Genomic DNA, 14,959 nt, shown 5'->3' with positions numbered 1-14,959 from the left:
TGAACGCGTGCGCCAGCATCATCGAATAGAAACTACAGATCCCAGCGTGTTTCACACGAGCCCAGCCCTTTGCGCGAAGGACCTCAACTGCCGCCGTTACTATTGGCTGAGCAGCTGTGCACCCGCCAGCCCAACCTCCGTATAAAAAGCGAATCAATCTCCTTCGACATGTAAAATCCAAACAGCTTTGCCGGTGTAGGCAACTGCAGACTGTTTCAAAACTAGTTTCATTAAGACAAAAGTAGGTGAATAAAATCGAATGCAATTATTTTGCAGCCCAACCTGCATAAAAGGGGATATAATTCATATCGGGAGCGATTCAACATTTTTTTTAAATGAAAACGATCAGGCATTTGGGAAGACGCTTCGTATTACCTTCTTTCTTCCAGTCACGTGACTGGTGCTCGAGCTCTTTCCGTTTTTTCCTCTTTAAACGAACGTTTCCACCATTTAAAAAAAAATCGTCCCCCAACCTATCGCTGCCTTCCCAATCTAGGCAGAGTTTAAACAGGGCGGCAGGATATAACCGTCAGCGGGGGAAGAGAGAGAAGTGAAGCCGCCGTCGCGGTGAGGAGGATGATGATGATGTCGATATCGGGCCCGGGGCTTGTGAGGGATTGAGCTCGTTCGGCCGCTCTCTTATCCCTACCCCACCCCCTCATTTTCCTTCTGTCGGAAAGCGGACGCTCTCGGTGCCGCCAGGTCTCGGAGGAGGGTGCGGGTGAAGCCCAGAGGCTGCGGGGAGGGGGCAGAGAGACTGAGGCGAGTTCTCGCGAATGGCGAGAGGTGCGCGGCCAAGGCCCGCTGCGCGCGCGTTAACCAGTAGGTGCCGCCGAGCCCGGAGCCCGCGCAGCGCGGATGGGGACACGGCTCGCGGCCACTAGGCTCTCCGCCGCCGCCGCCGCCGTTAGTATGGCTCTGCCAGTGGAACCGAGCCACCGGAGACTACAACCCGCCGAGGAGGTAAACAGCAGCGGCTCTGCCGCTGACACATCGCTCTAATTAAATGGACGTTGGCATCGCCGCGGAAACTGGGCGTCGGAGAAAGAGGAATCGGAAATATCCTCGTCGGCGGCAGCCTCGGCATAACGGCCCGGCCCGCTCCGACACCGCCGCCGCCTCCACCATGAATCCGGTCAACGCTACCAGCCTGTACGTGTCGACCTGTCGCTACATCATGCAGTGCGAGCCGCAAGAGCCCGGCTCCTTCTCCGAGCTCTACAAACTGCTGCCCTACCTGCGCCAGTCCCTCTCCTGCTGTGTCTGCGGTGAGTTTTTTCTTTATCAGTATATAGAAAATGCAAAGAAACCCGTCAAAATAAAGCAACAGTGGCACTCGCTCTCTTTATTTTTATTGCAAAAGGACGGGTTTGGAGATCCGAATCAATTATATAACGAGCATTGCAGTATGATGTTTTATTTTTAAGCCTGAATTTTTTTTTTCCTCTCCAGTACATGTGAATTCTATAAGGAGGGTTTGTGCATTGCACCAGAGGCCTGGTCTGCTCACCACCATAACTACATATGTATTTGAATTTTTAAAAGCTTTTCGATACGAATTGCAGATTGTGCAAGTTCAGTTGTAAATTTCTGTTTGTTTTTACATTTTTCTCAGTGCAAGTGGCGTAATTTTCCCCGCTCCTGTTGAGATCTATCCCTTGCATTGCAGTAAGAGGCCTGTATTGTACACAGTACTCGGGAAGTAAAACTGGAATCTGCGTTTCTTATCGCAGAAATCTGACTGAGTTTTAAATCTTTAAGCACAACAGTTAGGATAAGGTTATTGTGTAATTGAACATTGATGTTAAGGAATATATATTTTCCCTTTCATAACTGGGTCAGATTTTTCTTACATTGCAGCAGAAGCCTGCATTGTTTAGTGTTATGCCATCCATACGCTTTTATCTTTGCTGAAGACTTTTTTTCGCGATTAATTTAAGTGAACTCGGTATAATCGCATCCTTTCCATCAGACTAACACGAGGACTGCATTTATTCGTTTGTTTCCCTGTTTGCATTGCAGCAATGGTCTGGCGTGTTGTCAAAACTGTGGAGTTCATTTGAATTTAGCATTCTCGCCTATAACTCAACCATATTAAAATGCCTTTTTTTAAACTGGAGAGGTGAGAAGGCTTCAGTACGGCTTAAACAGTTCCTGTACTGATTCATTGTTTTTCGTTGCAACAGGTCTGTGCTTTTTATAATATCGATCACAAACACAATTTGTAATTTTCCTACAAGCCTGTAAGTACAAAGATGACAACATTTGAATGTCCTTTATTCGCCGAACACTCAAAAGCATTTGTACTGGTTCTTTGTGCATTTTTCTGTTGTAATCCGAGATCTTTGTAGGCTTGTGATTTGTATTTCTCTGACTTGAAAATAAAAGTTACCACGTGTTTAGGGAGATGGTTTCATTACCACGTAATAGTATTTTTTTTAGACATTATTTCAATTCCTCTATAATCCGCTAATTTTTTAATGTGGAGCAACATCATTAAATGAGATTAATCTGTGAGCTGTGACGGGTTTAAGAATTCCAAAGAAAATGTTGTTTATTTTTTTTAAATCCCCCTTTTTTCTTTGCAATTGACCAGCTATTGTACAAATATGAATGGGAAGTCTGGTTGTTTCAAATCCCCGCCAGTTGCGTCGGCGAGTGCAAACCTCGCTTTATAATCTGGTTGCACCAATGGGGGAATCTTTCAAAGTAAGTCACTGTCAGTTGTTGACAGACGTGGATGTATTTACGCTTGTTTTTAAAGGTTGAATTTTGCATTAGTTGGCCCAAGAAGAGGAGTAGGAATAGTACCGGGACGCTTTTGTATTCTGACCAAAAGTAAACACGCACACGTGTTCTGAGGCTTCGATCTGGAGACGCAGCAAGTTCACCCAATGAGCAACTCGGCTCCTATAGCAATCCATTACTTTCAGTCATACCTCTTTAGATTTTTAAACTTTTCATAGATTCGATTTAATTCCGAAAATTACGTCAAAACCTCTGTCGTTCTTAGTTATATTTTAGGAAGTTTGGACGACCTTGTGCGGAATGGTTAATCTGACATTTTCATGGGTTGTTAAATGTCACATTCTTGATTGCCTTCATAAAACTGTATATTTACCGATCTTTTGAAGTGATCAAGTTATAGGAGAATTGTCCCTTTAGTGTATGTTCACAATAGAAACTATTCATTTTTCAGCATTCTTTGAGTATCCTTTTTGTGTTGGTGAGGAAAATTCTCCCATTATTTTGTTATGCAGTTTGAATTCCTAATGGGCCTTTATTTAAGGCATGTTTAAATTTGTAAGTTTTTTTTTTTCCAAATATCTTTATATTTGGGCCTCCCAGTAACTTGTTCTGGAGGGGAAGCTTTTAAAGCAGCCGAGGGTGACCCACCTTCTGTTTAAAATATTTTTGTTCTCCTTTTGTAGGGAATCCTGTACTTGTCACTCTACTGATCGTGTAAAAAAAAAAGGGATTGTTTGTGTGGGAGTTGTAGGTATACACCTGAACCCTGACAATCTGTGGCTATTTGTTGAATTACTAACTTGCTACACTCCCTAATGTTTGCTGATTCCTTATTGCACTAATTGGATCTCATCCAGACACTTTTTTAATGCATATAAATGAGCTATATTTTAAAATAGTTTTAAGTAAAAGCTATGCAGAGTAATGAAGACTGTTTTGAAGTTTCCTACATGGTCATTATCTTTAGTTCTTTTTTGTCTTGCATTCTGGCTCTTGCAGTTAAGTCTAAAGATATTTTTGGTACAGTTTCTTGAGGTAAACTGTGCAAGTAGTATTGAAGGTCGCACTTGTTATATTTTATGTTTGCTATGTAGACTTGAATTAAAATTTCAATTAGTAAAATAACATTTTATGAGCATTTGTGTCCAAGGTCATAAGTACTCTCTCTAGTGTTTGACATTTGTTTCAACTAAATATAGATAGAAACGCAAAATCATGTTATATTTCTTTGTTGAAAGAAAAAAATGGTGTATCATAACACTTGGATTACTATGATAGCAATTTTGATGGTTAAGCTAAAACGCAAATGACAACAAGTGTAAAGGGGGCATCCAAATGTGTGTTTTTAAATAGCTTTTACTAACGGGATGTGAGGCAGGGTGGAATTTAAAATTACATATGTTAAAGAAACAATACTAGTCTTCAAATGTAGGTAATTGTTCTGGGGCCCAGAGTGTGTTTCCACTGTTTGTGTGTGAATAGTTTTTGTTTGTTTTTGACTCTGGCTTCTGGGATGCAGACTTGTTTTGAAGTTGAAATAAAAACAGAAAGTGCTGGAAATACTTAGCAGGTCTGGTAGCATCTGTGGAGAGATAAGCAGAGTTAATGCTTCAGGTCTGTGACCTTTCATCAGAACTGGCAAAGGTTAGAAATGTAGTAGGTTTTAAGCAAGTGAAGCACGGGTGGGGGGGAAAGGGAACTAAAGGGAAGGTGTGTGATGGGCAGGAGAGATAAACTGACAAGGAGGCCATGGGGTCAATGCATAGGGAGTGTGTTAATGGTGTGGCGAAAGACAAAGCATTAGTGCAGAAAGAGTGTTAATGACAGAATAATAAACAGCTCTGCCCAAAAGCACAAACATGAAAAACCATGTTTAAGGCAGACACATGGTTTTTTAAAAAATGATAAAATAATAAAAAAGGACCAGTAATACTCTGAAATTATTGAACTCAATGCTCAGTCCGGAAGGCCGTAGAGTGCCTAATCGGAAAATGAGATGCTGTTCCTTGAGCTTGTGTTGATGTTCACTAGAACACTGCAGCAGGCCAGGACGGAAATGTGGGCATGGGAGCAGGGTGGTGAATTGAAATGGCCAGCAACCAGAAACTCGGGGTCGTGCTTGCGGACTGAGCAGAGGTGTTCCGCAAAGCATTCACCCAGTCTGTGTTTGGTCTTTCCAATGTAGAGGCAACGCATTGTGAACAGCGAATACAGTATACTAAATTGAAAGAAGTAGAAGTAAATCGCTGCTTCACCTGAAAGGAGTGTTTGGGCTTGGATGATGAGGAGAGAAGAGATAGAAGGGCAGGTATTACACCTCCTGTGATTGCATGGGAAGGGGGATGAGGCAGCAGTAATGGAGGAGTGGACCAGGGTATTGCAGAGGGAACGATCCCTTTGGAATGCTGATGGGAGGGAAGTTTAAGATACGTTTTGTAGTGGCATCACGCTGGAGGTGGTGGAAATGGCGGAGGATGATCCTTTGGATGTGTAGGCTAGTGGGGTGGAAAGTGAGGACAAGGGGAACCCTGTGTGGTTCTGGGAGGGAGGGGAAGGGGCGAGGGCAGAAGTGCGGGAAATGGGTCGGACACAGTTGAGGGCCCTGTCAACCACAGTGGGGGGGAATCCTCCCTTCTCTCTCTTAACATGGTCCATCTTTGACATTTCCCTTCCTTGAGTTCTCTGGCGATAGACTGTCTGCTAATATTATAAGCTCACCACCTTCCCACAGCTACCTCGACTGCACTTCCTCACACCCTGCTTCCTATAAGGACTCCATCCTATTCTCCCAGTGCTTTGTTTCCAATGCATCTGTTCTGATGATGCAATCTTCCACAACAGCGCTTCTGATATGCCTTTTACTTCAACCAAGGATTCCACCCCACTGTGCTTTGTGGAACACCGCCACTCAGTCTGCCAACATGACGCCGAGCTCCTGGTTGCTGGCCATTTCAATTCACCACCCTGCTCCCATGCCCACATTTCTGTCCTTGGCCTGCTGCGGTGTTCCAGTGCACATCAACCCAAGCTCAAGGAACAGCACCTCATTTTCCGATTAGGCATTCTACAGCCTTCCGGACTGAACATTGAGTTCAATAACTTCAGAGCATGACTGGCCCTTTATTTATTTTTAAACCATGTACCTGCCTTAAACTTGGTTTTCCATGTTTGTGCTTTTGGACAGAGCTGTTTATTCTGTCATTTAACATTCTCTCTGCACACATGCTTTGTCTTTCACCACATCATTAGCACACTCCCTTTGTCTTGTTCCCATGACCTCCTTGTCAGTTTATATCTCTTGCCCTCTGCCTATCACACACCTTCCCTTTTTGTTATCTTCCCCCCCCCCCCCCCCCCAGCCTCCGCTTCATTTGCTTAAAATCCATTACATTTCTAACTTTTGCCAGTTCTGATGAAAGGTCACAGACCTGAAATATTAACTCTGTTTCTCTGTCCACAGATGCTGCCAGACGTGATGAGTATTTCCAACACTTCGTTTTTATTTCAGATTTCCAGCATCGGCAGTATTTTGCTTTTGTTTTGAAGTTGAGTTTGATTGAAGGCATTTCCAATGGTCACTTTTGTTCCCTTTCCCCTTAGTCCATGCTAGTGCACAGTTGTTTGCTGCTATATCCCTAGTGTGATCTCTAGGCCTTTGCGTATAGAGTGTCTGAAATTACATTATGGATACCAGCTTGTGTTGCAGTTTGTCTTTTCTTTTACATTTGGTTTCATTCACTACTTCATTCATGAAAATATTGAGAGAGAGTGGGTTTTGGTGGTGGATTTGGTAGGGTAGTACATGATTCAGCTTTTGGGAGTTGTAGAAAAGTTACAATTCAAGGCCTAATTTTCAACTAACCATTTGAGGGAAAAACTATGTTGAATGGGAGAGAGAAGCAATGTTACATGGACTTAGGAGAAAGAGACCCTCTTGCAATGTTTGGGGGGGTATTTATATATTCACCTTTCTTCCTCTCCTCTCCCTCCCAAAGCCCCCAAGAGGTGCCATGTCTAAGTGTGAGGATGGTGTATGCAGCTTGCTGCAGGTCCAGGGAAGGGCTTCAGCCCCAAAATCAAACAGCGAGATCCCAGACTTCTGAATTGAGCACCATGATGGGGGCACATTGTACCATGAGGGAGGAAGGAGAACATGATGAGGTGTTTTGTTCCGGTGTACTTAGACCCTTTATGTTTTAATTGTGATCCATGTCAGGACACATTTGTTTTACTTTATATGAAATGAGGTAAGAAACTTCATCTCCTTGGTACAGAATTTTCATCTTTTTTCATTCATACGTTGGGTAAGTCGTTTTGTAAGAGATGACTAGTTGGTTAGTGCCTGATATGGTTTATATGTCTGCCTCATTGTTTGGGCGCCGAGCTCTGGGCAAAGTGCCAAGAGTCAGGTCATTTAGTATGCATTAGGGAAAATAGCAAGGGTAATCTGCAAAATGTGTATGCAATTAGCCCAAATCAGAAATGACAGAGAAAATGTATCCAGATTTACTCCCTGCAGTTATCATTTTTAAAGCAATCTTACTACTTTCCCAGTATGCTATTCTGTAAAAATTTGCAGGGCTATGGGGAAAGATCAGGGGAGTGGGATTAATTGGATAGCTCTATTTAAAGAGCCAGCACAGGGATGATGGACTGAATGTGCTATATCAACCTATTATTTACCTAATTTTGATACATTCCAAAATTGTTAAAATGAGTAATAGGGAGTCTTGATTTTCAGCAAATTGTCCACATTTATTTAGAAGAGCTCTTTAGTTTAAGCTAAGATTGGGTACAAATTTTAAATTTTTTAAAAGTTGAAAATAAAGTAAAACCTTCAATGCTATTGATAAGGTGCAGTGACAGGATACTGATAGCCATTTCAAACGTAAAGTAGAATCCCCTTAACAGGAATTTAGTACTAGAGAGTAGTTCATTTTAATGTTTTGGGAGTAAATGCCTTGCATTAAAGCAATTGATTTAGCAATCCTGTAAGATTTGCGCGAGACGTCCAGCAGATCAGTCTGTTCCAATTTTAATTGAGATCAGTAACGCAAATATTCTTGTAAGCCATTGAAGCAAAGGTGTTGGTTTTCCATATTGAAATTTCCAAACTATCCTTTGCATGAGCTTGTGCTTCCTGATTTCACTCCCAAATGGCCTAGCCAAATGGCCGAGCCCTTATTTTGAGTGTGCCCTCTTGCTCTGGATTCTCCACCAGAGGAAATAGTTCTCTGTATCTACCCTATTGCACCCCTTTATCATTTTAAGGACAATTAGATCATCCTCAGCCTTCTAAACTCAAGGGAATACAAACCAAGTTTATGTAACTTCATACTTTAACCTTTAAAGCCCTGGTATCATTCCAGTGAATCTGCTGTAACCCTTCTAAGTTTCGCTGTCCAAAACTGAATGCAGTACTCCTGTATCTTCGATTTTCAATTGCTATTCTAGAGTTGAAAAAACAAAAACATTTAGTCTAAAATTGGGTGGTATTCTCAGTGTTCACTCACCTGAGAGTTGTATTCTGATTTGTAGTTGTTGATTGCAATAATTAGCCTTTAAGAATTGTGTTGGATTTAACTTATGGTGCACAGCCTACTGCTGTACTATTAATGTGTTTCTTCATTTTTTTGTTACTTGGCTCAGACCTATTTAGAGGAACCTAGGAGGTTACGTTGCCAACTTTTACTCTGTTGTACTGTCTACCACCTGGTAGTGCAAGAGAAAATTGTAGATGAAAGCAATTAAGGTGAGATTACATTGTTATGGTGGTTACCAGCATGTTCTGAAGACCCAGTGCCAGCCTTTTCACTGTGTGCAATAGTAGAATATCTTCAGTAAGGTGAGTTAAGTGTTTACTATACAGTAAATATTTAACTCATTTTATTAGAAGATATGTACCTGCTTTTCAGATGCAGTCAGCTGTATCGGGTTTTGGAAGATGTTATCAGTTGGTGAGGGGGCGTGGATATAAAGTTAAGGTAAAAGATGAGCAATGCTTGGGAATTTATCGCTAAAGAAACAGAAGACAGGTTGGAAATAATATGATGCAGTAACAATTTACTGGCATTCTATGCTAACATTGTTTTTGATTGCTGTACTTAGTAAAGTGTTGCTATCAATTGCAGAAATGTTTTAACTTTTCATTTGTTGAGAAAAAACATGCCTGTCTTATATGTCATTTGCCTTGTTTTAATGAAACATATTCAGTTCAGTGTGAAAACACCAAACAATTTTGTTACATTTGTTAACAAGAATTGGATTTGTCTATATATTCATAAAGTTTGCCTGTGATGTCCAGCAACACCAGCTTATGTTAGTTTCATTACGTTGGCTTCCAAATTTCCTTAAATTGCTGCAGATGCTCCCCTTTTAACTTTGTCTGAACCCTTGTACTTTGTTCAGACATTGATTAATGTATCCCTGATATGTTTACTCAAGAAACCAATGTAGAAGTCTGAGGATGTTTTGGCTTATGCTTACTAGGCAGACAAGCAATAACTTATTTCTGTCCCTTATGAAGAACATAATATTTTGAGTAGAACATAATTTCAAATTTGATGTTTGAATCCTTGTAAAATGGCTAGTGCACTGTTGGTTGAGTGTATAATGCTGCAGTCAGTTTGTGCTTTACTGGATATCATGTTGCACATGATTACACATGTTCAACTGTTTATTTTCTATAACTCTCAAGTCCATAATGCTATGGCAAAGCAAGTGTTGAGAACTTAAAGCTGAAATTTAAATGATTTGTAGCAGTCCTGGTCATTTTAGAATGGCAATAAGTAATGGATGCGACACTAATCAACTAGTTGGTCTTGTTCTCTTGTTTAATTAAATTTGTTTGAGCACCCTCATGAAAATCATCTTTGACTAAAGCTTTTGGGGGCATTGCTTGAAAAATGTATGTATACACAGTGCACATTAATTAAATTGCTGTTTTAAGCAGGTGACTTTGAAAGGAAATGTACAAGACTATCTTTAACATGGGCAAAGGGGAAGATTAGCTATTCACTTTAAATTGCTTTAATTCACAAAAGAATAGCTTATGCATTCAAATGGTCCATCTGTTTTCTCTTCCTCATTCCTTTTTTCTACATTGTAGCTAGCCTATTATTGCTAAAATAGAAGTTTTTGCCGATTGCATGTTTGTAGGTGAGTATGTAGACAGGGTGCTAATTGAATATTTGTTACTTAGGTTTTGCGTTGATCACGTACTGGTATTTATTTCCTTCTCTTAGATTAGAAGGATGTGCCACACACTTCTCCCTTACAACAGTTTATCTCTCTGGGTCCAAAGTGCTAGCATAGCTTCAGGTGCAAAATGCCAATTACTTGACATAGCAAACTACAATATGAGATCTTTTATTCATAATCAATGATGGCAAAACATGAGTGGAATACTAAGTAGAAAGTACCAGTATTGGACAAGTGTTATGAGCTCTTGCCACCCTATTAAAGAGAAATCTGATTGTCATTATAGTTGTGGCTGTAACAGCCCACTTTACAGTAGTTCTGGTACAGGAAGCAGTTGCATGAAGAACAATGCGTTTTCTGGTCTGCTTCACCGATCTCTCAAATCACTTACTAACAGATGGCATACTGGAATCATTAATGTTTGTATTGTGTGAATCTCTTTTACATGCACTTTAGTCACTACAGCCTTCAGCTATTAGCATTATAGTTTATAAATTGGAATAGAGCTGAGAGTTACTTGAGTGGCAGAATCTTCAAAAAGGCGTGTACAGCCACAGCTACAAAAGAGTAAAAACTTTATTTAATAGCAACAAGGAAAATGAATATATTTCGGTAAATTTTATTTCTCCTCTTTCCTCACCGTGGGAGAAAATATATTCATCAAATGGCAGAGACATTGCCATGGGAATTGTTTCTGAGAAGTAATGTATCAGCAATTTGCTTAAAAAAAAATTGCAAGCAATATATTGTCTTGAAAATAGATGGGAAACAATACTTGAAGAAAAAGCTTCTAACTTTTAAATACAATACATGACTGAAGTTTCAGTAGTCTTATCAACAGTACTTTCCAGATAAATTAATACTTTTTTCTTTTACAGGAAATCTACTGAAAGAACCAATTGCTCCTACAAACTCCACTTGCCAGCACTATGTCTGCAAAACGTGTAAAGGTAAAAAGATGATGATGAAGCCCTCCTGTAGTTGGTGCAAAGATTATGAGCAGTTTGAGGAAAATAAACAACTGAGCATCCTGGTTTGCTGCTACAAAAAACTATGTGAATATGTAGCTGAATCCCCAATTTCACAACATCTAGCTACGGTTATGGATGGTGCTCCTGACATCTTAACCCTGCTGCAAGAGGGACTATCGTTGGATGAAGAGCGGCAAGGGAATTCTGCTTTGACCAGTGCTTTAAATTTGTCAAATTCCCCAACTCCATCAACCTCAGAATGCACCAGTGACCTGGAAATGGCAGCAACACCACGAATCATTGAAAATATTCAAGACAGTGAACAAGTTTCAAGTAATACTGAACTGGCCTGCTCTAGTTTCAATGGGTTGCCTGGTTGCAATGGACTTCCAGCTGGTGAATTTACTGTAAATATTTCTTCGGAAAATTCAGAAAGGCTTAATACATCTTGCACTGAGGAGGACTTCAAAAGTAGGGACATTTCTGATAGCTTGCAGATAGTCAACGAAGTAGTGTCTTGTAGTAATGTCGATGTAGTGGGAGTTGACATTTGTAGTTATGGTGAAGACATAAAGCCTATTAGTTCTTTGTTATTTACTGGTGGACATGTATTTCAAGACTTAGAAACTGTTGCAAATAATCTTGAGGTTTGTAGCAATTATTCACAACCTATTTCTGAGGCAAGTACACCCAATGGACCTCTTATACATGCCAAACCCATCTCCTTGTCTCCTAAAAGCAGTATTTTTGTTTCTAGCAATGCACCTCCTCATGGTATTCCCTGTGTAGCAGCAACACCTAAAATTGTACGGGGGAATCGGAAGCGATCTCGATCGGAGAGTGACAGTGAAAAAATTCAGCCCCTACCTATTTCCAGCATTATACATGGCCCACCATTAGGGGCTGCTGCTCCTGTTCCTGCCAAACGAGAGACCAAGTTGTCCACAGAAACTGTAGTCACAGTGCCAAATGGCGGCACACTAAAAGTGGGCAAATCCTTGCTTGTGGCCAGTAAAAGTGTTAAAAAGCATGCAGAACATGGAGCAAAGAAATCGCACTCAAAAGTAAAGCAGGGAACAACCAAATCTAAAACTAAGGAGAAAGTTCATAGCAGTACTGTAATGCCTGGTAGCCCATCAAAAATAGCATACAAAAAGCCCCAAGAGAAAAAGGGGTGCAAGTGTGGACGTGCTACACAAAACCCAAGTGTTCTTACGTGTCGTGGGCAACGTTGCCCTTGTTACTCGAATCGCAAGGCCTGTTTGGACTGCATTTGCCGTGGTTGCCAGAACTCATACATGGCCAATGGCGAGAAAAAATTGGAGGCTTTTGCTGTGCCAGAAAAGGCCCTGGAACAGACCAGGCTTACTGTGGGCATCAGCCTAACCAGCATCAGCAACGCGGTGCGGAATGCAAGCACGAGCGCAAGTGTCATCAATGTGACAACGGGGTCACCCATACCAACTTTCCTAGCTGCCAGTCCACATGACGACAAAAGCTTGGATGAACCTATTGACTATAGATATGACTGTTAGATTGGAATTGATCTGGTAAACCTTAGGCTTGTCCCTGTTCATGGGGTTGGCTACAATTTTAAGGCAGCTATAGTTCTGTTTTTGGAGAAAATAGACTGTTGAACTTGCCGTAGTGGTTTGGGTATAGATCACTTGAAGTAAATGTAAATCAGCAGGCCTGGCTCCAAAAAGGAGGAATAGGTTAATTTGTTGAATAAGATGTAATTAATGAACTGTTGCAAGTGGTTTATACTGAATGATCTTTGGCAAGAGAAATTTGACCTCATTGTTGCTGCTTATGCATTGTGCATAATCGCAAAAGGTTAAGGTGTAATTTAAAAAAAACAGAAAATGGTGAACTACAGTACGAACAGTTTAAAAAAAAAATTACATGTAGAATATAATGTCACTTTTTTATATGCAAATTATTTTTGTGTTCTCTAAATCAAAAGAAACATTGGTTTTGTTTTATTTTGGTAATGTCATTAGATGACCCAAGAATATATTTAAAACAAAATGCCTCATTATTTTCTAATGACTGCATTAACATGGATCAGTTGCACAAAGCAAAACACTCCCATTACACCTGTGTAGTTACACATTTTAAGTAGAATAAGGATGACACTTTAGACGCACATGATATATATTTTCTTCCCTCAGGTCTGCTTGTTGTTTCATTAGGAGAACTATCTGGTGCTCAGTATGTAATTCTGTCATGAATGGTGGTTGCTGGAAGACCCCACCCCCACCCTGCACATGCACTTAGATGCCTACAATTGGAGAGGGTGTTGGAGCTACGTTAATGAAAGTGTGTACAGAAGAAGCTTATTGAGTGGGCTAAGTTGTGCACAAGTGTCTGTCAATCTGGCCAGAAATATTTTGTGCAAGCGTTTTTCTACAATATTTGAGGGGCTTATTCTATTATGAATTTACAGAGTTGTATAATTTGTTACTACGCTGGATACATGCTACAGTTCGCCACTGTCTCGGCGGTGATATGAAAAGCAGAGTAATGAAGAATTGACTTTTCACCCCAAATGTGCATATTATGGCAGTGCCTCTGCATTACTGGCTGTCTGCCATTGGGTAGCATAGCACTTATTGTATTGTACTATATTTACAAAGTGCACCCATGGCTTCTAATGCCAGATAGTTTAGTACTGCAGCTGACAGTTAATTGTCGGCATGTCTGACCAAAGTAAATGCTGTACCTTTTAGCCACATTGGCAAATTCAGGTTTCACTTTGGCACAAACTCAGCTGAGTTAACAAAACAACCAGTACCTGTGTAATTGTGCAGTTTGGTCCACATGGATATAAAATTGAAAGGAATAAATACCGTTACTTTTACTAAGGCACTTCAAAAATGGGGACTAGTGCATGTGCTCTTCTCTTCCCCCTCACATCCCTTGATAAAAAATCCAGTATTTTATTAATATCTCAATCCCGTTATATGTGTCAATGTGGCTGAACTGCTTGTACCACTGTCCACCATTGTAATGATGTATATGAAATTACTCCTCAGCCTCACTTCTGGTTTGGCACATAGCATGCACAACAATGGTTACTCACCTAGTGTAAATGTGCAGGAAATCTTTCACATACAGAAAGAGATCGAATGGCACCTTTTTTTTTGTTTGTTTTTATAGTGTAGCTGGTGTCAATTCCTGTGAATGTGGTCAAGTAGTGTTTTGAAGCCATAGGAATAATGTGATGTTTTGTGTCCAGTCTGTACTTTAATTTTTTGTTTTGTTTTTCCTTTTTTTTTGTTTTGCGAGAAGAATTGAAAACTATTTTTGATAATGAGAGTAAATGGTGGAAAATGCTTCTTCAGTTTTCTTGTCTTTTTTAGCACCTAAGGCACCTACATTTTTTTTTAATATTTTGACATCCGTGGTAGATTTAATGTCTTAGCAAAGCTATGTTTCTTTGTATTTGTGTAATGTGATTTCTGTATGCTGACCAAAAAAAAAAATCCATTAATTGAGTAGGTGGTTGATCCTAACTCTCGCATGAACTCTGTGCTTGCTGTTGGAGCATTGAAAACAGAAATACTGATATATAGCCACAAGAAAGTCCATGGAACCATTTCATGACATTTCTGCAAAGCTGTGAAGCTGTATTAACACTGTTGTTTTCCTGTTACTCGTCGTAAAAGTTGGTGCAGATTCCATTTGAGGAACCTAGAAAAAAATTCCTTAATTTTTTTTAATGCTGGTATACTCACTGCCGCTTTTCCGGAACATGTATGAGAAAGTAATGAATAAATACATTAGTTTTATACTACTCTGGTTTAGCTATATTCAGGGTGCAATGGCTAAATTACTATATTGGCCAAAAAGTGCAAAATATTTGTGTATTGTAGCAAAGCTGGTTAGTTTGGCTCTTATGAGATTTGAAAGGGGATTAAATAGTTATTGGACTTGCAATCTAGTACCTGCAAATTTTTATTTTGTATTGGCAGAAAACAGAAATGATTTATAAAGGGGTTATCACCATCAGTACTTCCAGCTATTTCTGTAAATAA

The 14,959-nt window shown here is 40.2% G+C and overlaps 2 protein-coding genes across 3 annotated transcripts in view; one reads left to right on the top strand and one right to left on the bottom strand.

The window, feature by feature from the left end:
• The window catches only part of pccb (propionyl-CoA carboxylase subunit beta), a 98,492-nt gene extending 97,539 nt beyond the window's left edge, over positions 1 to 953 (bottom strand). The window contains exon 1 of the mRNA XM_068042015.1: positions 376 to 953. The gene's annotated coding sequence lies outside the window, so the exon portion shown is untranslated. The remainder of the gene's footprint in view (positions 1 to 375) is intronic.
• LOC137375206 (E3 ubiquitin-protein ligase MSL2-like) lies at positions 199 to 14,257 on the top strand. 2 transcript variants are annotated; one of them, XM_068042013.1, is made up of 3 exons: positions 1,178 to 1,268; positions 8,398 to 8,500; positions 10,827 to 14,257. In XM_068042013.1, exon 3 carries the CDS (start codon positions 10,907 to 10,909, stop codon positions 12,452 to 12,454), a length of 1,548 nt encoding a protein of 515 aa, XP_067898114.1. In that variant the 5' UTR covers positions 1,178 to 1,268; positions 8,398 to 8,500; positions 10,827 to 10,906; the 3' UTR covers positions 12,455 to 14,257. The 2 variants fall into 2 exon arrangements, with proteins under 2 accessions (XP_067898112.1, XP_067898114.1); XM_068042011.1 differs by lacking the exon at positions 8,398 to 8,500 and having other exon boundaries at positions 199 to 1,268.
• The last annotated feature ends 702 nt before the right edge of the window (positions 14,258 to 14,959 follow it).

Source organism: Heterodontus francisci, chromosome 11 (assembly GCF_036365525.1).
Source record: "Heterodontus francisci isolate sHetFra1 chromosome 11, sHetFra1.hap1, whole genome shotgun sequence".
In the NCBI taxonomy this organism is placed as follows: domain Eukaryota; kingdom Metazoa; phylum Chordata; class Chondrichthyes; order Heterodontiformes; family Heterodontidae; genus Heterodontus; species Heterodontus francisci.
The sequence above is the reverse complement of the archived record's forward strand: the minus strand, read 5'-3'. Positions and strand labels throughout refer to the sequence as shown.